The sequence below is a fragment of the Salvia hispanica genome, chromosome 1 (genome assembly GCF_023119035.1).
Source record: "Salvia hispanica cultivar TCC Black 2014 chromosome 1, UniMelb_Shisp_WGS_1.0, whole genome shotgun sequence".
Classification (NCBI taxonomy): domain Eukaryota; kingdom Viridiplantae; phylum Streptophyta; class Magnoliopsida; order Lamiales; family Lamiaceae; genus Salvia; species Salvia hispanica.
The window spans coordinates 8,442,097-8,466,741 of record NC_062965.1 but is presented as its reverse complement, the minus strand read 5'-3'; the positions used below and the strand labels follow the sequence as shown (position 1 = coordinate 8,466,741).

The following is a 24,645-nucleotide window of genomic DNA, read 5'->3' as shown; positions in this document are numbered from 1 at the left end:
GACTAGTAAAGTTTCAAAATTTGCAGTAAAAAGATTTTAGAGAGTGAGTGTGTGATTGAGATGGTGGAGTCGAAAATGGTGACTGAAGAAGTAGAGGTGATACACTTGTGGTCCTCACCGCGCTCCCTCAGCACAAGCCTTATGTATTCTTTTGCTCAGGTACCATTTTTCTTTTTATAGTTTCCCCCCTTTCTATCTGATTTTACTGTATTGCTGGAGATTTAGGACTGAGGATTTTGGAATAATGTGCAATTTTTTTTGGCCGATTTCTTCAGTTATTGATCTGTATTTAAGATGCACATATTGCATGCGTTGTTTTGTTGATGAAATTAATTTTTGCCCTTTCAATTCCACCAGAGAGATGACACTGAAGTTCTCGACGAGCCTCTATATGCGAACTATTTGCAAGTAACCGGAGAGCAAAGGCCTTACAGAGAAGAACTCCTGTCAAAATTGGTGAGTTTGATCTTATCATCTCTCTCAATACATTTGATCGGTTGTGAAACGATTTTTGATGTGAGGGGAGGATAGTATAGACATTTGAGAAACTGAAGGGCTACAATGATGCTTGTTTCAATTTGAATACTTATTTATGATTACTTTTATTCAGAGGGGAAACTGAGTGAGATGTTTGCAAGAGGGGATCTTGTCAATATTGCATTTATGATTATTTGAAGGATTATCCTTCAATCCCTCCCCTCCTCTCCCCCCAAAAGAAATTGAGATAAGAACAAAGAGCATTTGTATAATTATTTTTTGTGATGAGCAGGAGTCGAATGGAAATAAGGTTATACAAGAAATCATTTTTGCTCCTGGAGAAAAGACGTACAGATTCTGTAAGGTAACTATCCATCACTCTAAATCTTTTGTTGCAACAAGTGCTATGTTCTGTTTTGCATTATTTTAGAAATAGAGACTGACACTCCTTTATTGTGATCGTCCTCGTAAATTTTTTGTAAGTCAACACTTTTTTGATTCTATTGCTTTCAACTGCTTAACCTATCTAGATTAGATGATCCAGTTAAAAATATATTCTTACTTCTTAGTAGAAAGCTGTCTCATGTTCTTTCAAGGAACTGAGGGTCTTTGGGTTTTTACATCTCCTGGCCTTCTTTAAATATGTACCTTAACTGTGAACCTTGAACCTTTGATTTCGATCTTTAGTTATCTGTCATGGCCTGTATGTAAGATGTTTAGGCTGGATCTCTAGATATTATGGTTCTGATCCGGAAGAATTCAGATTTTGTAATAAGATTATGTTAAATTTTTTATCTTCATTTTTATTGTTCTCAGCATATAGCTAGTCAACGTCTGCCAGGCCTAACATCGGACTTAATGAAGAGAGGAAAGCACTGCATACTGATCAGGAATCCCCTCGATGTGTTGGTAAATGAGTTTTCCTATATATCTATAATCACTTGTATACTTGAATCTACCTGCTTCACTTCATTGCCTTACAGTAATTATTTTTTCCAGTATTTCATACTACTAATTTTCCCATTGGATGATTTTCCTATGAAATTCTTCATAGAACTAACCATATAACTATTTAAGTAGGCTTAAATTTTATGGATTAAACTCTTTCACTTAGTGGGAGAACTTCTTCATTGTGAATCTAAATGATCTTTCGTTCTGTTTTTGACATTTGATATGTTCTTGTGTCAGACATCCTACGACAAGGTTTCTCCCCCATCATTTGGTGTGCTGGGGTATTGTAGCCTGGTCTCCATTTACAATGAGCTCTGTGATCAAGGAAAAACCCCTCCTGTCATCGATTCAGATTTGCTGCGAGAAGATCCTGAGGTTTAGAGCAGTTCATAACTCAAAAGCTATTGCTCTGTTTCCTTAACTGTTGTATATCTCATACAGTTGAGTGGGTATATTCAGGACTATAAATACTATTTTTCTATTCTCTAACTTAATGTAAACAATTTGCACTGTATGTAAGCATAAAACATCAACTCTGGATCCTTACTGCTTAGTTATTCTCATATTTTTAATTTTTCACTCGATGATTCCAAGAATCTTAACCAGGGAATTTCATCCCTTCTATATGATGTAGGGTTCCCATCATATTTAAAGTTCTTCATTCAGTAGCTGTTGTACCTAGACACTCAGTGACAGTTTCATGTTTACTTATGTTGTCTGAGTAATTTTTCCTGTCTCCTTCTTGTAGGGTACATTGCGTGGTCTGTGTGGCGATCTTGGTATTCCATTTCAAACTGCTATGCTCAAGTGAGTACGCAATATAGATGATGTGTTTTTACTGTGATCTGGCATGCTTGCGACCTCTTCAATTGAGTCTGCTAAAAAGTTTCCACTATTTTAGGAATTTCTGCCTGTTTTTTAGTTTCATGATTTGCAATGATCTGGCAATTAAATCTTATAGAATATTACATCTGTCTGAATGACTTTCTATATGTCAAGAAACTGTTCTTAGCAGGTTTCATTTGTTTTTTGTTTTCTCGATTAAGGACTCAGAGTTGATTACATGTACTTCCCTTGAATCTTAAACTTCGAAGCTGAAGACTTATTTGCTCAGCCACTAGCATAATGTGGTTATAACAAGAGAATACTAATAATCTACTATAGTTTAGTTATATACTTATTTGTAAATCTTGATTGTAGCTGTCTCATAAATAGGAAAGACTGACTAGCGCTCCTATGCCACCCTTAGGTAACTAGTAAAGACTGGTAATTATCCAAGTATAGCATTGAAGCACTGCAGCTGAATTGTACAAAGTTATAAGGAGTTAAATGACACTAATCGATCAAGTAAGGAAAAGGTTAATAAAAGTCTCTATCTATGTCTTGTTATGTTAATAGCTATATCTTTGAAAGGTATCAAATGTCAGCCTACTTAGATCTGTAGTATGTATCAGTATATACCAAGTGACAACAAGCAGAACATCTCTCTGATGAACTCAAAGTAAGCTTGGTTATTGAACAACTCATTTTAAGAAGTAAGAACATGTCCTAAATTCATATAATATGGAACGGAAATTGTGAATTAGGTGTCTGACATAATGCAATCATGATAGAATGATTTGCACTTAAAAGGATGACATGAGGACTGGTAGACCTTTAATTCTAATGGCAATATTGATTTCCAAGTGTTCCCCGGGACAAAATGTCTCAGATCAGCTAAACTAGAGCAATAAGGACATGATCTAATGAGGACAAGTATTTTGATTTCATAGAGACTAAAGTCCATTTATGGTCCTGAACATAAGGTTGTTTTACGATTTTGGTCGAGATGATTATGTTTGGTACCTTCGTGTCCTTAACTTATCGATTTGGTCATTTTTTTGCCCGATATTGACAGAATCATAAAGAATTGACGGGTAATCCTTTTTTTGACCAAATCAGTGTACTAATCCATGCCTAAATTGAATCATTATTTTCTCAAAAATAATTTGACAGTTTAATTAAAAAGAAATAAAAACATCAGAAAATATTTTGCAAAACTAAGACAAGAAATCGGTCCTCTCCTATTCTCCTTTCTCATTCTATCTTCTGCCATTTTCTTCAACCCTTGTAGTCCTTCAACAGCTTGTTAGAGAACCTCCTTAATCAAACAATGTAGTCCGCTCCCCTGACCAATAAATTCCCAACATTCTCGCCACCACACAGTCACACTCACATGAATTTCAAATCCATAGTTTTATAATCATTCTTAAAATCGATCCACCTTCCCGTTTTCACCTCATCTCAATCTACTACTATTCGCTGACATACCCTTGCACGATCCTGCGACACTCTTCATTGTAATTCGGGATTCTCATCTTGAGCGCATCCTCTCTGCTCTTAATCGATTTCTGATCAATTTCATGCTCCACAGGAAGCCCCATCACCGGCCGATAGTGATAGTGTGTTACGATATCCTCGACTGTTCCGGCGAGAATGTGACTGCAATGGGGGAGGCCTGTGGCGATAGGCGGACTGTCGTAGAAGACGCACTCCTTGCAATTTTTGGTGTAGTCAAAGTTTAGTTTGAAATGCACCGATTTTATCCCACCATGAGAAGATCTTCTCTTCCTGGGAGGGGAATAAGAAGTCCTTTCCCTCACACACACCCTCCATTTAAGCTTGATGGGTGCCATCTCTGGTTTCAGAGTGCCTGGAGTGGGGATTTTGTGAAGAGTACCTTGAAATATTTTCTTGTTAAATTTGGAATAAATACAAATGAGAGAAAATGACTAGATGTTTTAAAAAAATCATTTTAAAATATAAAAATAAAATAATTAGTTAATAATGTTTTGGTGCCTAATTAGTCGGGTTAGTATATTAATTGAGTAAAAAATGGGTTGACCATTAATTTTTTACGGTTCCGACAAAAACGGGCAATAATATGGACCAAATCGATAAGTTATCGACACGAAGGTACCAAATATATTGTTAAGGAGAAAAATCATAAAACGAGCGTATTCTTAGGACCAGATTTGGACTTTAGTCTTTCATAGATTACTACATTGGTAACTGTAAATCCCTTTAAAACTGCTTTGTTTTTCCTCAAATTGCAAACACACTGTTCATGACTCTTTGAACTTTTCTTTTAGATGGGAACCTGGACCAAAACCATTTGATGGCATGTGGGCCCCCTATTGGTATAAGAATACACACAAATCAACAGGTTTTGAGCTACCAAAAAAGTATCCCTCTGTAAGTAATAGAGCACCTGCATGTGTCTGCTTTTTTATGCATGAGTTATCACTTTTACTAAATTTTTTGCTCAATGAGCAATATTTGAAATTTTGAACAAATAAATGGAGTTAGAACATTATTTTCAATTTGAAATAACTTTGCAAAGTTTATGACACCATTTTGGTAAAAGGCACTGATATGTTACAAATGCTGAATCCATAAGATGGATCATTGAACACTTATGGTTTGCTATCTCAAAGGGAATAATTTTTTATCTCTCAATTTACTTTCAGCCATTTCCATCCTCTTTGTACAAATTGCTGGAGCAAAGTTTACCTTTGTACAACTCGCTTAGGTGCTATGTGAGGGGATCATCAAACTGTGCCCAACCTGAACTCCCTGTTTCTACGAATGAGAAGTTGCTTGTTTGGGTTGGCGATCAGATTATGCCTCGTGAAAGTGCAAAAGTAAGATATTTGTTAATGTTTGAGGTTTATATTGTTAACCTTTTCTATCATTATTATTTACTAGATTCCCTCTCATTGTTTCTAAATCTCATTTATTTATGTGTCTAAAATGAACAGAGTTGCTTTCTGTTTTCTACTCTGAAGTCAAAATTCGTATTTGTTGCTGCAATTGTCTCACTAAAGAGATTGCAACACTTAATGAGTATCCTTTTTCCTTCTTGTGGATGCTTTAGGTTTCAGTATTTGACTCAATTGTCCAAGGTGGAGATGGAGTTTGGGAGGGTCTTCGAATTTATAACGGCAAAATATTCAAATTGGAGGAGCATTTAGACAGGTGAATAAACAAGATATAACGAAGTGTTATACTCTTAGTCTCTCTTGCGTGGTTGTTGAACCCAATTTATCTAATAATGATTTCATGAGTGGTGGTTTGGTTTTGGAGATGGTTTTGATATAGAGTAGTAGAATTCAAGGTCCATGTAGTGCACCCAAACAAGTTAAGTTGATTTTTCTAAATATGAACTAATGCTGTACTCTTAAAATTTTAATTCAAGAAAAATTGGCATCTTCTTAAGATCTCTTGTGATTTGGAAAATTCTTCACAGAAGGGTTATTAAATTATTCTTGAGTTTTGCTTATTATATACTTGTGTGCCTGTGTCTGCTATGTATGACAATGTATTTGGTTCTCTTTCTCCAGGTTGTTTGATTCTGCGAAAGCGCTGGCTTTTAGCAATGTACCAACTCGTAAGCAGGTTAGCCAAAGTCCTTTATTCATTACTTTAATCGTCGCAAATGAAGATATTGACTTGCTACAGGGATTATATAAGATGGAACCTATTTTGATAGAGTGTAGGGCTTGGAATCACCTATTAATGCCTTGGTTCTATGTGAAACTTGTTGCAGGTGAAGGAAGCAATTTTCAAAACTTTGATAAGAAATGAAATGTTTAATGATGCGCATATCAGATTGACTCTGACTCGTGGCAAGAAGGTTTGTCAACCTAGCCATTTATTTTTGTTTGTTTTTAATGATATGAATTCTAATGATTTCAGATTTCAACTGATATGTGCGGGAAATACTTCTTTGTCGCAGTAATATTTCACCTTTATTTCTCTCATTTCGTTTGGATATCGTATAATAGAAAATTATTGGAAGTGGACACACATTTTGACTTGTTGAGAGGAAGGCCCACGTCACTATTAGATCTGGTTAAATACTTTTTTGAATAGAAATTTTCTGATAAGTTGAGTTATGATTCTACTTTCTAGCTATTTCACATAAGAAAGCTTGTATGAACTCGGAAATCATAATACACCACTTGAATCATAAATCAGGAGATTAACAATTGCTAATTCACTACTGACTATTACTGTAATCTGATGGTATTAGTTTTGTGGTTTAATTAGGGCATTTGAATGTTTAGTGTTCTCTTTGGTTCCATGGCCATTACTCATATGTTTGTGTTTAGTTAATACTACAATACAATGCTTTGACGAGCAACTGTTATTTTATTTTGCAGAATTTGGATTCGAAAATCCACCACAACAATCTGCTTAACAATATTCTTTCTAAGGTTGGTCATATGCAAAATTGAGTTAATTTGTATCTGCCAGTTCTCAAATGAATATTAAAGACATTACAAATTTTATGACGTGCTGAAGATACAAAAATTTGAATAATGTCCTCTGTTATAGCTTAAGTATCTTGATGAGATGGCAATTGAACATTGTATAGCTTGGCGGATGAATGTTCTGTGTTTGAATTTCTTTACCACTCGCTTATATAATATGTCCGCGAGCAAGGCCTTAATACAAAATAACTTGCCTTCATGTAAGTAATGTTCTAGATAGTAGATTAAATATTAATGTCACTCCTTTGTAAACAGAAGGATCTTTTGTATGAGGGGGCCATTCAACAATATGTTGTCCAGTTCGTCTTTAGCTTCACTTGGCATATTTTAAACTTGTGCAGATAGAAGGGAATAATGCACATGCTGATGATGCCATCATGCTTGATAAAGATGGATATGTATCAGAAACAAATGCAACAAACATTGTAAGTTCATTCATTTGACCAAAAATTTACAATCTTCCGCATCCCTTTCAGCTGCATGATTCTCCATTTGATAAGCTAGAGCTGTTTGATGTTTCATCAAGTGGAGAAAGCTTAAGCTGCAAACTATATATATATCAATTCTTGTCAAAATCTATTTCCAGGATCCCACTATAAATAGCTTAATTGATGAATTGTTTGTTTTTCTTGTCGTTTTTTTATCTTATACTCCAGGATTATTCGATTTGTAATGTTAATATTCATTTCTCTAATATGTTTTACATTTTCAAATGCAATATATTTCTAGATTGAGATTGAGAGGTAAGATGATGGAATTGGTGAATTTGTGTTGCCTTGTACAGATCTTAGTGTCTAGGCTTGAAGTGTGTTTTTTACATTTAATGTTAGTGTTAATATTAAATGTTTTAATCTTTTGATATTGGCATACTGCAGTTTTTGGTGAAGAAAGGCTGTGTAGCTACTCCCCACAGTGATTATTGTCTTCCTGGTGTAACTCGTGCTACTGTAAGATTCATAATATTCTGCTCGAAAGAATTATACATATTTCTGTGATATGCTTTATGATAAAACTTTCTCCATAGGTTATAGACCTTGCGGTGAATGAGAACTTAGTTATGGTTGAGCGACGTATCAGTTTGTCAGAGTTCCATACAGCAGATGAGGTCTGTTTTTTGTAATCCCATATAGAGTTCAATAAGGATGAACTAATTATTAAGAGCCATTGCATTCTAAAGTTTTCTACTTAATTTATTTTTTGTAATTCAAATATATTGAAGCTGGCAGCTTTGTTGCAGGTCTTCACAACAGGAACCATGGGAGAGCTCAGTCCAGTAAGTTATATTCTCCGACATCTCATGCTTCGTAATATTGTGATTAATGTTGGATCATCGTATCACTTCTTTGAGAAGTCTTTGTTCCCTTATTTTCTTCAAGTCCTAAATATCCAGGATGTGCATTTTTGTAGATTCTAGGTTCTAAGAGAAACATATTACCTGTGCACTTATTGGTCTTAAATTCATGCCATAGCATCGATACCTTTTTGTTAGGAATATTAGTATCCCACATCGGTGGCGTAACAGAGTAGATATTGATAAACAATCCTCTTACGAGGCTAGATGATAGGTGTATTACCATCCTTAAACTAAACTCAAGATTCAACATCGCTTTCAAACCTGAAGGGATGTATTTATTGAACTCTTAAAAAACCTAAGGAAATAAAGATACAGTAATATTTAAAGATAGACTGTAGGCTTTTAATAATTAAAGATAGACTTCTGGACTTGTAGCTTTCCAACTCTTGATGCATATCACTGGCCTTGGCATAAGCTGTTTAGGATCTTATTTGTTTGTATGATTAGTTATTTTCAATACATACACTTTCATTTTCATCTCTTCTCCCACTAGCTTATAAATCACTCATACAGTTTATAAGCTTTTAAGATATTAGATCCTATAAACTCTTGAAACCTCTCTAAAATAAGTTTAGGCATACAACCCCCTTAATACATTGCTTCAACCTTATTAGGTTCTTAAAGTTGATGGACGTACAGTTGGAGATGGTATGGTGGGACCTGTGACGCGAAGATTGCAAAACGCGTATACAAAATTGTGCTCAGAATCAGGAGTGCCTATACCGGGTTATACACATACCTGAGACTATATCCGGGAGGTAACTTCTACTGCAGAGTATCTTTATATTTAGAAGAAACCGATATTATTTTATAAATTATAGTAACTGAATTATGACTTGAACCACGGCAATGCAATTGATTTCTATCTGCTGTTACATATTTTTTTTTGTTGACCATGCTTCTCAGGGAAAAAGAACCACTTCTTTGTTTGACATTGTGTGTGTAACAAGGTGAAGGCAGACCAGAACAGCTTCAGTTAATTCTCACTAGGACTTTGGAATTGCGATTTTAGTAATATGGAATCATTGGAATGGCATGACTGAAAATAAAGTATATCCTAGCAAAAACACAATTGAACTGAGCTATCTATTTGCATGGAAACATTCTAGAATTGCATGACATTTTCTCTGCACTTCTCCTATTCTCCCTTCCTAACTTCTTTCCCTGTTTTCTTATCAATGTTTATGTCTTTGCTCACTCCACGCTCAAATTTGTATGTGAGAACTTGCATGTAAAATAAAATTCGACGGTTCGGTCAGAAGTAATAAAGACACGAGAAAAAGAAACACCACAAATTTTGATATGCTATGCTCATTTATGCATGCATGGTCATGATCTCCTAACAGGGGCAGACACACGTTGGAACATGGGGGGTTCTTGGGTCCCCCAACTATTTTCAATGTTACTTCCTATATCCTAAAGAAGATGACCTCTTCCTTGGGCGGCACGGGATTTTCTGCCCTTTTATTTTGTGTGATAGGTGGAGAGAATAAAGTAACAAAGTAAATAAAGTAGAGATAAGGGGTTATTATTATTAGTAATGAGTCATCTTGGATGGGGCAACCTAAAAAAGAAAGTGGGTCTGTACTCTCTCCATACAAGGCCAATTTTGACCGGACACAGATTTTAAGAAATATAGTAGAAAGCGAGTGAAAGATGGGTTCTACTTTTATATATTAGTTTTATATTGAAACGTGAGTGAAATAAAGTTAGTGGAATGTGAGATCCATTACCAAAAGTAATACTCCCTCCGTCACAGATTAAGAGTCACTTTTTGTCATTAAAGTCCGTCTCAGTTTAAGAGTCACTTTTAGAATTTTCCATATTCGGTCATACAATTTTACCTCATTCTTCATCAAAATTACATAAAAATGCCATTATCTACATTAAAATAAATCAAAACAAAAATCAAAAGTCGAAAGGGACCCACCTTCAACCAATTCCACCATCTCACTTCATTTATTACACACTCTACCATCTCACTTCATTTATTACACTTCAACCCTTTCTTAAAATCCGAGTCATAACAATAAGTGACTCTAAATGTGGGACGGAGGGAGTATAAAAGATGCATTTATTGGTGGATAACGAAAATGGCAAAATGAGACACTTATTGGTAAACGGAGGGAGTATTGTATATGCATACTACGATAAACAAGAATTTAATAGCGCATGTGGTTTGCAACCACATGTCAGGTGTTTGAATCCCGCTACGAACGCGCTTTGCTTGATTTTAGCTGGTTGAATTTGTATAGATATTAATGATTGTTTTCTTCACACCAAATCTGATTATATTAATTCATTACTATCAATTATTTATATTAATTCATTAATATTAATAATGGCTTTAAAACAGCGCAAAATCTGAGCGTATCACCTTTCCTTTGGCCGCGTATTCGGCGGTGCCAATGTCAGGGACAATGTCTTTTGGCCCATAGATGGTTGGCCGCTCGAGCGGATGATCCCGTCCCGTCAAGCAATGACTTATTCAGCGAGTCATCATAGGTTGCAGGTCAACCCAAGAGGACGGTCTACCCACTACTCTTGCGAAGATTTGGGTCTCTGTCGTGGAGGACCCTGTTATGCCGAGTAATCACACACGGAGGGGTTATGGAATCGTATCAGGGAAGGATACGTTTGACCAGATAAAGACCGCCGCCTCCAAATTCAGCGGCATCTACGAGAACAACATCCGCTCGATGACCATCGGCCAGAGTATGGATGACGTGAAAGAATTGTTTTTCCGACAGTTTTCCAGGAACAGGCTTTACCCGATTTTCCAGAACTGTGATGCCTTTTTGGTCTTGAAGGAGTTCCCCAAATTTCAGAGGGGTTGGAGGCGGGTGGCACGAAGCGGACGAAGCTTCGGGTTTCCGGCACCTATAGCAGCAGCACTGGCAGTAACTCTGTCGACCTCATAGACAATGCCGATCCAAAACCTTACCCAGTTCCTTGCCTCTGGCGTCCTATGGGCCAAAAAGGGCGACGCGGATGTCGAAAGCACTTCCAGCAAGTCTGCGGAAGTCCAATCGAGCTCGGCCGCTTCGGATCTGTCCCAAACTGTCAAGATCCAAGTGTCGAAGCACCTGTTGGACATGGTATCACGTTGGCCGAGACAACCGACCCGTCATTAAGAAAGATACGCTCTTGTCAAATGATGAAGCGCAATATGAGGTTGCCCATCGATGGGGATGCATGCTAGTGATGATGGGGAGGATGCCAACGAGTGAGCCGAGCGGCGTGTAGAAGCTGGTAGATGGTTGTTTTTTTAATTGTACTAGAAGTTTTTTTTTCAATTTTAAAGAAGCATGTTTAAGTGTTTCAATGTTTTTTTTTTCAATTAATTTCATTTTTGTTGTTTTAATATTTGATAAACATCAACAATTAAAATGAATAAAAATGGAGGGTTGTTGGAAGGGCTTTTGGAGGGCTGTTGGGAGGGCTCTCTATTGTGAGTGCTCTAAATTACTCATCTGAGTGGACCTCATTAGAGTGTTGCTTAGTCTTTGCAAAATGACCATAAATTTCTCTTTATAATCCTGATTGAGACGTTAAAACTATTCACGTGAAGCTCTTTTGAAGATGAAGAGACTAATGACTTTGAAATATTGACTAGAAATAATTATTTTACCCTTTATTTCCTTCAAATCTCAGCAAACTCAAAAAATACCAATTGATAGAAAGATAGACAACAAAAGCAATAAAAACTAGTCCAAAACTAATAAATCAAACTACATCTAGCTCCTAAAACCAAGATGAATATGAGTCTCTCATTAGGGTAAAAGTGTGTTGATTTCAACAAATCAATTTAATTACGACTTGCATTTTGCACTCAACACAGGTGAACTTACATGCCAGTACATTATCTCTCTCCCTAAATGTAGGCTGTAGTATTAATTTATTGTTATTGAAAGTACTGTATTTTTTTTTGAACAATATAAATACTTGAATGGATCTCTTACACATTTGTGTCGTGGCTGCCGGCTGCCGCTACCCTTAACCGGCCTGCCAGGTGAGGGAATGGAGATGACTACGCTTGCGCAAAGGATGAGAATTAGAAGAACATAGACATGGTGCATTTGATGAAGAGAAATAAAAAGAAAGTAGACTGTCTTTTTTATGTTTTAATTTTTTTCCTTTTAATTTTATTTTTCTATTATTCTCATGCCATGCACGTATAAGTAGAACACAAAAGATGAATAGTTTACCGGAATAATTAATTGTGGGAAATCCCAAACAAATAATACTCCATCCGTCTCACGCTAAGTGAATTGTTTTCCTTTTTGGGATGTCCCACTCTAAATGACACATTTTTAAAAATACAAACACCATTCTCTCTACTATTTTCCTTTCTCTTATTTTATTCTCTCCACTTAACTCACAAAATAACACTACGTAAAATCTCGTGTCAAAATAGAAATGTTTCACTCATAGTGGGAGGGAGAGAGTAGTAAAATTTATATTTAAGGGATCAAATTTTAATTTTGTGTAAAAATTCACAATTCAATCAATTGCCCTATAATAAAATCATTATTCATTTAAAATAATTAACGGCTAATTCTAGTATTCTCCTTGTTAAAAAAAAAATTCTAATACTCCATTTCCGTCTATTGAAGATGATTCACTTTTCTTTTTAGTTTGTTCAATCCAAGAGGACCCCTTAATAAAAATAAAATCTCTTTTATTTCTATTTTTTTTTTCTTCTTTTTTAGTTGTCTCTTCATCTAATACACATAAAGAAACTGCATAAAATCTCATATCACCCAAGGAAGAATTCATCTTCATGGGATGGAGGAAGTATGAAAATTTGGGAGCAGCATTAAAATCTCAAACCGTTGTCTTCCTAATCATTTTTCAAATAAAATAACCAAGTTTAGTGCATCATAAGATAAGATGGAGTGGTTCTCAAAGCACTAAATAAAATATGTGTGTATTTGAGCACATGATTAAAAAGATGAAGTTTGGTGTCGGCCGCTTTATCGGTTGGGGGAATCAGACAAGACATGAATAGATGATAGCTTCGTTGACTTGCATACTTAGAAAAAATTTGGAGAGTGAGCGTGTGAGATTGAGACGGTGGAGTCGAAAATGGTGAAACAAGAAGTTGAGGTGATACACTTGTGGTCCTCGCCGCGCTCCTTCAGCACAAGCCTTATGTATGCTTTTGCTCAGGTACCATATTTTTCTCTTCTTCTATGTTATGTTCAGGGGCGGAGCCGGGATATTGTATAAGAGGGGGCATAATTAGGGGTGGATAGGTACGGTATACCTTACCGAAACCACCATACCGTATATCTTACCATAAATACGGTATGCAAAAAAGTCATACCTTTACCTTACCAAAGTTTCCGGTATACCGAACTTCGGTATACCTTATTTTCGGTATGACGAATTCCCATACCGATACCGTATCGAAGTTCGATATACCTTACTTTTGCGGTATACCTGACTTTCAACATCAATTAAAATAGAAAATTAGAGTTTTTAAAATATTATTTATATTTTATAATTTTAAAAATAAATTAAATACTATAATTTATTCATAATTATATTTATATATGCCACAATAGATTTTATAATTTAAAAATATATAAAATATATTTTATACATAATTGTGTTTATATTTTTATGGTATATACCTTAGTTTACGGTATATACCTTAATTTACGGTAAATACCGAATTTCATTATGCAACGGTATACCGCGGTATTTGAAAATTCATACCGTTACCTTATCGGAATCTTTCGGTAAAGTATCATACCGTACCGAAAGTCATGGTATACCGAAAATTTGATATTTTCGGTAATTTTTCGGTACGATAAGGCCGGTATTTTGATATTTCGGTATTTTTCCCCAGCCCTAGGCAAAATATAAATACATATAAATATGTTTAAAATTTGTACATAACTTTTTCTCTTCTCAAATATTTTTCTCAATCGGTTCTAGATACTCGCGTCTTTGTTACTTTAACTGCGCTGAATTTTCGTATTCTTTTATGGAAGGCAACTAAGTTTTTTATGATTAACTATATGTCTGGACTTCTCTTTCTTTTCCTAAGAGCAACACGTTTTTTTTTTTATAAAATACTAGGGGGCAATTTATTCAAAAGAAATATAGTATAACAAAATTACATACGGAGTATATATTTATGTATAATGGAAAGTTGAAGTGGGAAAATTGCCCCCGTGAACATAGACCCTGGTTATATTATTGTATTTTATAGGGATGTCAATCGGGCTAACCTTTTCGGGTTTGGGCCAATCCACTCGGGTTTTCGGGCTATATGGGTGTGGGCTATTCGGGTTATGAATTTTTTGGGTCATAAAATTTCAACCCTAACCCTAACTCGCCGGGTTCCGGGCTAACCCATCGGGCTATTCGGGCCTAATAAGTTTCAAAATTGATCTCTTGTAATCAAATTTTCCTCAATAAAATGATTTTAAATTTTAGATATTTTTCTTCCTAGTGATAGAATCATATAAAAGTTTCAAAATTTTTATAGTTTACCTCAAAAATAGTTGGAGAGAAGCCTTCCATCTCGATCAACTACAATCTAAACAAAGATAAATCAAAATTAAATCAATTAATTTCAATTAAGGCTTGTACTTGTGTCATTATTTTGACATTGTTCATAATTAATTCTTTATGAAAATTAAAAATCATATCTTACATGAATCATTATTAAAATGATAAATATATTGAAATTTTGATGGTTTAATTCTTAGTTTTGTATTGACTTGCTTTGGTGGTCGTATGACAGTAGTGACAAATGATGGGACGAATAATGAGTTAATACGGAATTTGAAAGTTGATAGTATGAGATTGAGTGGAAATATGCAAAATGTGATTGAAAAAGACTAATGATTGTGCCACATGAAATTCAAAATACAAAAGTCCCTAAAACTCAATATTTTTTAATTAAAAGTTGCAATCCGTCGGGCCAACCCGTTTAACCCGACAATCTATTCGGGTCAACTCGTTTAGCTCGTTTTATATTCGGGCTATAAAATTACAGCCCTAACCCACTTATTTTACCGGACTATTTGGGCCGACCCACGAATTTCAGGTTGAATTGACATCCTCTAGTTTGCACTAAAGGATCTTGTTGCTTGAGTTTAATCCGAGTATGTTTCATGACCGAGGACTGTTGAAATAGTAGAGAATTCAAAATGTAATTAGTTATTATGATTGAGGATTAAAAATGTAATTAGTTATAACTGATTAACAATTTTCTCGCCTATTTAAGGCTCCTACAGTAATTTACTAATTTGTATAAGTAACTTTTTACAATGTTGTCTATAAGGGAGGGATCAATTACTAACATTTGATTGCTTTTTACAGCTAATTTAAGACCATATGATTTTAGAAAATGTGTGGTCTAAATTTGCCATGTGTAGTTTTCGTTTTTATTAATAAAAGCAAAAAAGATAAAATAAACTCCAAATTAGAGTTTTTGATGAAAATGTCAATATAGTGTTTTGAAAATATCAACACAATGCTTTGAGAATATTAACTCATTGCTTATATTGACATTCTACATGTATTATATTGACATATTTTATATAGTATGTTGACATTTATGCTGTACGAAAAAAATAAAAAAATTTCGATTTTTTTTTAAAATTTTAACGTCGGAACATATGCATGTAGGATATCGTTGGAATCCTTATGAAATTATCTTTAATTTGATATATGTTATATGAATTTAAAGTTTTGGGATTTCTTTTAAAAGTTAGTTATAACTACATGCAGTTAATTGACATTAATACCCCTATTGATATTTTTTTGGAATTAATCCTATGGCCTTATTGACGTTTTTCGTTGATCGTATTGACATTTAGGGACTTAATTTGAATATCTAATGGCTATTATTAGTTGCTGTTAGTAATTAAGTTATCAGTTAGCAATATAACACTCCCCGTTGTCCATAAATAAAAATTACTCTTGTTTCTTCTTTCCTTGTCGACCGTTTTGTCAATCAAATGCGGTTAATTCTTTTTTAACGATTCAGACGTTTAACCGTAAAATTGTAATTAGCAATTGCCAATTAAACTATGAGATTTAAATTGTGGGTCGGTTCAGGTCCAAATTTCCAAAACTGAAATCGTGCTGGAACTGCAAAAAAAATGCCAAAAAATCGAGCAGGAAACACAAAAAACCATTGGTTCGAGACAGTGAAAACCATAAAAACCACCAGTTCGAAACTGAAACCGAAACCAGCAGTTTGGGAATCTAAACCAGAACCGCGAAACACCCTCGCGATTCCCTTCGGGTTTTCTGAACTGGACCGTGGGCATCTCTAATTCTTCTTCTTCTTCTTCTTCTTCTTCTTCTTCATATTTCTTCTTCCATGGCGGTTTCTGGTCTTTCTCTGCCATTTTCCCTCCAATTTTTAAAATGGACATAGATTTGGAGTTTAATTTTACCGATTTCTTTAGTTCACATGGAGTGTATTAGTATTATTGTTCTGTGATGATTATAATTGTAAACCTGGATTTATTTTGATTCGGCCAGAGAGATGACACGGAAGTTCTGGATGAACCTCTATATGCCAACTATTTGCAAGTTACAGGCGAGCAAACGCCTTACAGAGAAGAACTCCTGTCAAAATGGGTGAGCTTCCGATTGTCAATACGATTTTTGATGTGATTGGTGAAATTGAACTGATGCTTGTTTCAATTTGAATACTCCTTATTTATGATGACTTTTATTCAGAAGGGAACTGTTGTATTTATGAATTTTTTGAAGGATTATCCTTTAATCCCTCCCCTCCCCCCCAAAATAATTGATATAAGAACAAAGAGCACTATCTGTATTGATGAGCAGGAGTCAGATGGAAATAAGGTTATACAAGAGATCATTTTCGCTCCTGGAGTAAACCTGGATTTATTTTGATTCGGCCAGAGAGATGACACGGAAGTTCTGGATGAACCTCTATATGCCAACTATTTGCAAGTTACAGGCGAGCAAACGCCTTACAGAGAAGAACTCCTGTCAAAATGGGTGAGCTTCCGATTGTCAATACGATTTTTGATGTGATTGGTGAAATTGAACTGATGCTTGTTTCAATTTGAATACTCCTTATTTATGATGACTTTTATTCAGAAGGGAACTGTTGTATTTATGAATTTTTTGAAGGATTATCCTTTAATCCCTCCCCTCCCCCCCAAAATAATTGATATAAGAACAAAGAGCACTATCTGTATTGATGAGCAGGAGTCAGATGGAAATAAGGTTATACAAGAGATCATTTTCGCTCCTGGAGAAAAGAAGTACAGATTCGTTAAGGTAATTATTCACCACTCTAAGTCTTTTGTTTCAACAAGTGCTATGTTCTGTTTTGCATTATTTCAACTTTCACTCCTTCATTGTGATCTTCAACGGCTTTCTAAAGGAACCCATTTTATAAATCTTGATTGTAGCTGTGTCATAAATAGGAAAGCACTCCTATGCCACCCTTAGGTAACCAGTGAAGACGGGTAATTATCAACGTATAGCATTGAAGCACTGCACCTTAATTGGACATCTATAGAGTTAAATGACGCTAATCGATCAAGTAAGGAAAAAGTTAGGAGTCATTATTTATGTCTTAATATGGTAATAGATCTTTGAAAGGTGACAGATGTCAGCCTACTAAGATCTGTCGTATTTATCAGTATATACCAAATGACAATGAGCAGAACATCTCTCCGATGAACCCAAAGTATGCTTAGATATTCAGCAACTTATTTTAAGAAGTAAGAACATGTCCTAAATTCATAACATGACGACTGGTAGACCTTCAATTCTAATGGCACTATTGATTTCCAAGCTTTCACTGAAACAAAATGTCTCAGATCAGCTAAACTAGAGCAATAACGACATGATCTAATGAGGAACAAATATTTTGATGTCATATAGACTAAAGTCCATTTCTGGTCTTAACATACATATGGATGTTTAATGATTTTGGTCCAGATGAGATTATGTTTGGTACATGTGTCCTTAACTTATCGATTTGGTCCGCTTTTTTGCCCGATATTGACCGTAAGGATCACCTACTCCACTAATCCTAATCCATTCCTACTCCACACTCACAACAAAATAAAATAATCTTATAAACATGACCAATTTTATTAAGTGATGGTGGGTCCATTTTAATTTGCTGTGAGTGTGGAGTAGGAATAGATTAGGATTAGTGACAGAATCATCAAAATTGATGGTCAATCTGTTTTTTTTCCCCAATAAGTATACTAATCCTATACTCCTTTCTCATTTTATCTTCTGCAATTTTCTTCAACCCCTGTGGTCCTTCACCAGCTTGTTAGAGAAGCTCCTTAACCAAACAATGGAGTCCCCTTCCCTCCAATCGATTTTCCAAATCCTCTAAAAGCTCTTAGCCCCAAATTTCTGATCAGTTTCATGCTCCACGGGCAGCCCCATCATCGACCGATAGTGTGTGACAATATCCTTGACTGTTCCGGCGAGAATGTGACCTCAGTGGGGAGGCCTGTGGCGAAAGGCGGACCATCTTAGAAGACATATTCCTTGCAATTTTTGATGTATCCAGGTTGGATTTGGAATGTGCCAATTTTGTCCACCATGAGAGGATCTTCTCTTCCTGGGAGGGGAATGAGAAGTCCTTTTTCTCACACACACTCTCCATTTATGCTTGATCGCCGGTGCCTGCTCAGATTTAGGAGTGTCTATGGTTTTGGAGTGGGGATTTTGTCTTGACTACCTTGAATTATTTTCTAGTTAAATTTGGAACAAAGACAAATGGGAGCAAATGACTTTAGGTATTTTTAAAATAAATAAAACTGCTATGTTTTTACTCAAATTGCAAACACATTGTGCATGACTCTTTGAAATTTCCTTTCAGATGGGAATCTGGACCAAAACCATTTGATGGCGTCTGGGCTCCCTATTGGTAAAAGGCACTGATATGTTACAAATGCTGCTGAATCCATTAAATGGATTATTGAACACTTATGGTTAGAGACTAATTCTTGATCTCTCAATTTACTTTCAGCCATTTCCATCATCTATGTACAACTTGCTGGATCAAAGTTTACCTTTGTACAACTTGCTTAGGTGCTATATTAGGGGATCATCAAACTGTGCCCAACCTGAACTCCCTGTTTCTACAAATGAGAAGTTGCTTCTTTGGGTTGGTGATCAGATTATGCCTCGAGAAAGTGCAAAAGTATGATACTTTGTTAATTTTTGAGATTTATAGCATTGCTAGATTCCCTCTCATTGTTACTAAATCTCATTTATTTATGTATCTGAAATTAACAGTGTATGAGTTGTTTTCTGTTTTCTACTCCGAAGTCACAATTCATATTTATTGCTGGTCTCACTAAAGAGAATGCAACCCTTAATGAGTATCCTTTTTTCCTTCTTGGATGCTTTAGGTTTCAGTATTTGACTCAATTGTCCAAGGTGGAGATGGAGTTTGGGAAGGTCTTCGAATTTATAATGGCAAAATATTCAAATTGGAGGAGCATTTAGACAGGTGAATAAACAAGATATAACTAAGTGTTATATTTCATCAGTGATGGTTTGGTTTTGGAGATGGTTTTGATATAGACTAGTAGAAAACAAGGCCCATGTAGTGCACCCAAACAAGTTAATTAAGTTGATTTTTCTAAACATGAACTAATGCAGTACTCTTAAAATTTTAATCTAAGAAAAATTCAAAATTGTAAATTATGCTCGAGTTTTGCTTATTATATACTTGTGTGCATGTGTCTGTTATGTTTGACTATGTATTTGGTTCTCTATGTCCAGGTTGTTTGATTCTGCGAAAGCGCTGGCTTTTAGCAATGTACCAACTCGTGAGCAGGTTAGCCAAAGTCCTTCATTACTTTAATCGTCGCAAATGGAGATATGAACTTGCTACATGGATTATACAAGATGGCACCTACTTTGATAGAATAGTGCTTGGAATCACCTATTAATGCCTTGGTTCTATGTGAAACTTGTTGCAGGTGAAGGAAGCAATTTTCAAAACTTTGATAAAAAATGAAATGTTTAATAATGTGCATGTCAGATTGACTCTGACTCGTGGCAAGAAGGTTTGTCAACCTAGCCTTTTATTTGTGTTTGTATTTAATGATATGAATTCTAACGATTTCAGATTTCAATTGATATGTGCGGGAAATACTTCTTTGTCGCAGTAATATTTTACCTTTGTTCCTCCTATTTCTTTTGGGTATCGTATGATAGAAAATTATTGAAAGTGGAGTGGACACACATTTTGATTTGTTGGGAAGGAGGGATTACGTCGCTATTAGTTCTGGGTAAAAACTTTTTTGAATAGAAATTTCCTGATACTGATATGCCTCAGTGGTTTAGTCAGAAGTTTATCAATCCATCAAGAAATGATAAAGCTTAAACATTATGCTAACAAGCATCTGGATTTGCCAAATCCTGAATTCTGTGACAACAGTATGGGCGGAGATGGAAATTCTTATCCTCTGTCCCCTAATTCTTTGTTTCCCACCCCTTGAAAGAAGTGAAAGGTTCATTATTTTATATTATTCCCCTTTATTGGGAGCTTCTTCACATGGTTACTTTAATTGTGAAGGTGATAGTTTTTACATTCATTATAGAAAATGGAATCTTCTGATACATCCTAAGAGGATAATGGAATTGATGATTTTGGCACTCAGTGGTGGTGCATAAAATTCTGGTTCATAGCTTGTTGCACTGAAGATACTTTGAACTGAGAGTTATTTTTTCTGTACAAAACATATAGAGTGTTAGTTTAACTCAGTGAGAGCATCAGTGTAGGAAGTTTCTGGGTTTCCTTGTGTATAATAAGCAAGTGAAACTTCTCGCTAAGGAAACAGAAAATCAGAACCTAATTTTCACATGCAAATATTTGAGTTGCACAATCCCTGGTTAACAAATAAGCATTGTCGTGTAAGGTTGCCCTTCTACCTTAATTACCATTTATATTTCCTGATATCGTATTTAAGGTTTCAGCTCATGTTGCAGCAACTTTCTTTATAAATTTATCAGCTGATATTCAAGATCTCCTGATCATTCCTTTATCTATTTCGTAGGTCACATCTGGAATGAGCCCAACTTTCAACCAATATGGATGTACTTTGATTGGTAAGATGCAATGTGTTTAAAACAATGTTAAATAAGCTAGAAATCTTATAATGTGATTATGGCTGCTATATGCAACACTGTCAATTTTTAAACATAAAAAATCACCTTTAAATTAAGACAGTTTCAATCTCTTTGTTTTGCAGTGCTTGCTGAATGGAAGCCACCAGTATATGACAATGAAAAGGGTATAGTTTTGGTGACGGCTACCACACGCCGTAATTCACCCAATGTAAGATCTTTGCAGTACATGTTCCCACTATTTCTCTTATTTCATATGATTGCTTTGTTGTTAGTTCCATGTAGTTCTTTTCTCCTGCTCTTCACTTGAGCATATCATCCAAATCCAACACGAGAATATCAACAAAATATTATGTATTGTGTAAATTGTTATCCCAGTTATTATAATTTTCTTCACAACAATCTATTGAGCATGCTTTGAACATGACTCCACTAACAAGATTGGTACTTTAGTTATATTTTATATTATGTGGTTTTCACCTTATATATGATCACCTGAGCTGCTTAATTAGCTGCAAATGCTTGCCTGAGTTTTGCTTATTATGCATTGGATTTGAGTTATGATTCTACTTTCTAGCTATTTCACATAAGAAAGCTTGTATGAACTCGGAAATCATAATACACCACTTGAATCATAAATCAGGAGATTAACAATTGCTAATTCACTACTGACTATTACTGTAATCTGATGGTATATAGTTTTGTGGTTTAATTAGGGCATTTGAATGTTTAGTGTTCTCTGTGGTTCCATGGTCATTACTCATATGTTTGTGTTTAGTTAATACTACAATGCTTTGACGAGCAACTGTTATTTTATTTTGCAGAATTTGGATTCGAAAATCCACCACAACAATCTGCTTAACAATATTCTTGCCAAGGTCGGTCATATGCAAATTCAGTTAATTTGTATCTGCCAGTTCTCAAATGAATATTAAAGACATTACAAATTTTATGACATGCTGAAGATATAAAATTTGAATAATGTCCTCTGTTATAGCTTAAGTTTCTGGATGAGATGGCAATTGAACATTGTATAGATTGGCGGATGAATGTTCTGTGTTTGAATTTCTTTACCACTCGCTTATTTAATATGTCCACGAGCAAGGCCTTAATACAAAATAACTTGCCTGCATGTAAGTAATGTTCTAGATAGTAGATTAAATATTAATGTCACTCCTTTCTAAACAGAAGGATCTTTTATATGAGGCCGTTCAACATTATGCTGTCCAGTTCGTCTTTAGCTTCACTTGGCATATTTTAAACTTGTGCAGATAGAAGGGAATAATGCACATGCTGATGATGCCATCATGCTTGATAAAGATGGATATGTATCAGAAACAAATGCAACAAACATTGTAAGTTCATTCACTTGACCAAAAATCTACAATCTCCCACATCCCTTTCAGCTGCATGATTCTCCAATTCATAAGTTGTTTGAAGTTTCATCAAGTGGAGAAAGCTGAAGCTGCAAACTAATAATAATTCTTGTCGTTTTTTGTTATCTTATACTCCAGGAGTATTTGATTTGTAATGTTAATATTCATTTTCAAATGCAATATATTACTAGATTGAGATTGAGAGGTAAGATGAGGGAATTGGAAGAATTTGGTGTTGCCTTATACAGTTGTACTGTATTATCTTATCTATACTCTTAGGGGTTGGGCTGTTCGGTTTGCAAGATTGTATCTCGGGATTAAATATGTAGTGTGTTTGGTTCATGAAATTGAATCTTACAACTCAATCCAAGATGGATAAGCATGTGATAATTAGGCATAGCCAACCCCCTCTAACTAAAATAATCTCACACCGAACACCACCTTAGTATCTAGACTTCAAGTGTTTTATATGATTCTATCTTTTAAGGGGAGTTTGGGTTGGATTAAATGGGTCCTGTTTTTTGTATTTTACATTTATTGTTACTGTTAATATTAAACGTTTTAATCTTTTGATATTGGCATACTGCAGTTTTTGGTGAAGAAAGGTTGTGTAGCTACTCCCCACAGTGATTATTGTCTTCCTGGTGTAACTCGTGCTACTGTAAGATTCACAATATTCTGCTCCAAAGAATTGTACATATTTCTGTGATATTCTTTATGATAAAACTTTCTCCATAGGTTATAGACCTTGCAGTGAATGAGAACTTAGTTATGGTTGAGCGACGTATCAGTTTGTCAGAGTTCCATACAGCAGATGAGGTCTGTTTTTTGTAATCCTATATAGAGTTCAATAAGGATGAACTAATTATTAAGAGCCATTGCATTCTAAAGTTTTCTACTTAATTTATTTTTTGTAATTCAAATATATTAAAGTTGACAGCTTTGTTGCAGGTCTTCACAACAGGAACCATGGGAGAGCTCAGTCCAGTAAGTTATTCGTGATATTATGTTATTCTCCGATATCTCATGCTTCGTAATATTGTGATTTATGTTGGATCATCTTATCACTTTTTTGAGAAGTCTTTGTTCCCTTATTTTCTTCTAGTCCTAAATATCCAGGATGTGCATTTTTGTAGATTCTAGGTACTAAGAGAAAACATATTACCTGTGCACTTATTGCCTTAAATTCCTGCCATAGCATTGGTACATTTTTGCTAGGAATATTAGTATCCCATCGGTGGTGTGAATAATCTAGCTTAGTCTCTTGTACTATATATGTATATATGTGGCCCATGTGAGATTAAACATCATGACATTTTCTCTGTACTTCTCCTACTCTCCTTTCCTAGCTTCTTTTGCTGTTTTCTTATCAATATGTCTTTGCTCACTTCACGCTCAAATTTATATGAAAGAACTTGCATGAAACTCTTGTAATTAAATTCGACAGTTTGTCAAAAATAATAAAGAAATGAGAAAAAGAAACACAACAAATTTTGAAGTATTGTTATACATATGCATGCATGGTTATGATCTCCTAAGATCGATCCTCAATCAATAACTTAAAACTAGTTAAGACTAGTGGAATGGAAAATAGATGATGTAGATTTATTCTTTTACATACTCCATCCGTTCCACAATAATTGCCACACTTCACTTTTACTATAAATGGTAAGCAGCTTCTACATTCTACTAACTCATTTCACTCACATTTTATTATAAAATCAATATAAAAAAGTGGGTATCACATTTCACTAACTTTTCTAACTAACTTTTCTTTACATTTCTTAAAATCCGTGCCCACAATAAGAGTGATAATTATTGTGGGACAGAGGGAGTATCAATTAGTAGTTTCTTGAATATCATTTTTGGCTAAATTTTTGTACTAACATTCTAATGAGTTGAGTCTCATTCTCCACTAATATATAGTACTCCCTCCGTCCTATAAAAATATGTGCACTTTTCATTTTCGTCCGTCCCACAAAAATATGCGCATTCCAATTTTGAAAATCTATATCAATTTAATAATGTAGGTCCCACTATCCACTAACAC

At 34.9% G+C, this 24,645-nt stretch overlaps 3 protein-coding genes across 3 annotated transcripts; all 3 read left to right on the top strand.

The window, feature by feature from the left end:
• On the top strand, positions 1 to 9,227 carry LOC125213697 (branched-chain-amino-acid aminotransferase-like protein 1). Its single transcript, XM_048114381.1, has 18 exons — positions 1 to 159; positions 358 to 456; positions 770 to 841; positions 1,294 to 1,386; positions 1,666 to 1,803; positions 2,177 to 2,235; positions 4,560 to 4,662; positions 4,938 to 5,111; positions 5,345 to 5,445; positions 5,811 to 5,865; positions 6,017 to 6,204; positions 6,611 to 6,686; positions 7,085 to 7,168; positions 7,619 to 7,690; positions 7,768 to 7,848; positions 7,981 to 8,016; positions 8,712 to 8,855; positions 9,004 to 9,227. Exons 1-17 carry the CDS (start codon positions 61 to 63, stop codon positions 8,838 to 8,840), a joined length of 1,659 nt encoding a protein of 552 aa, XP_047970338.1. The 5' UTR covers positions 1 to 60; the 3' UTR covers positions 8,841 to 8,855; positions 9,004 to 9,227.
• Positions 9,228 to 10,169: 942 nt separating this feature from the next.
• On the top strand, positions 10,170 to 11,398 carry LOC125213689. Its single transcript, XM_048114370.1, has 2 exons — positions 10,170 to 10,812; positions 10,908 to 11,398. The coding sequence occupies exons 1-2, from the start codon at positions 10,680 to 10,682 to the stop codon at positions 11,297 to 11,299; spliced, it is 525 nt and encodes a 174-aa protein (XP_047970327.1). The 5' UTR covers positions 10,170 to 10,679; the 3' UTR covers positions 11,300 to 11,398.
• A 1,684-nt stretch (positions 11,399 to 13,082) lies between these two features.
• LOC125186525 (branched-chain-amino-acid aminotransferase-like protein 2) lies at positions 13,083 to 23,854 on the top strand. Its single transcript, XM_048082899.1, has 16 exons — positions 13,083 to 13,269; positions 16,612 to 16,710; positions 17,314 to 17,385; positions 18,835 to 18,875; positions 18,959 to 18,995; positions 19,109 to 19,282; positions 19,494 to 19,594; positions 19,870 to 19,924; positions 20,070 to 20,156; positions 21,150 to 21,201; positions 21,345 to 21,430; positions 22,044 to 22,097; positions 22,491 to 22,574; positions 23,185 to 23,256; positions 23,334 to 23,414; positions 23,547 to 23,854. Exons 1-16 carry the CDS (start codon positions 13,186 to 13,188, stop codon positions 23,595 to 23,597), a joined length of 1,230 nt encoding a protein of 409 aa, XP_047938856.1. The 5' UTR covers positions 13,083 to 13,185; the 3' UTR covers positions 23,598 to 23,854.
• The last annotated feature ends 791 nt before the right edge of the window (positions 23,855 to 24,645 follow it).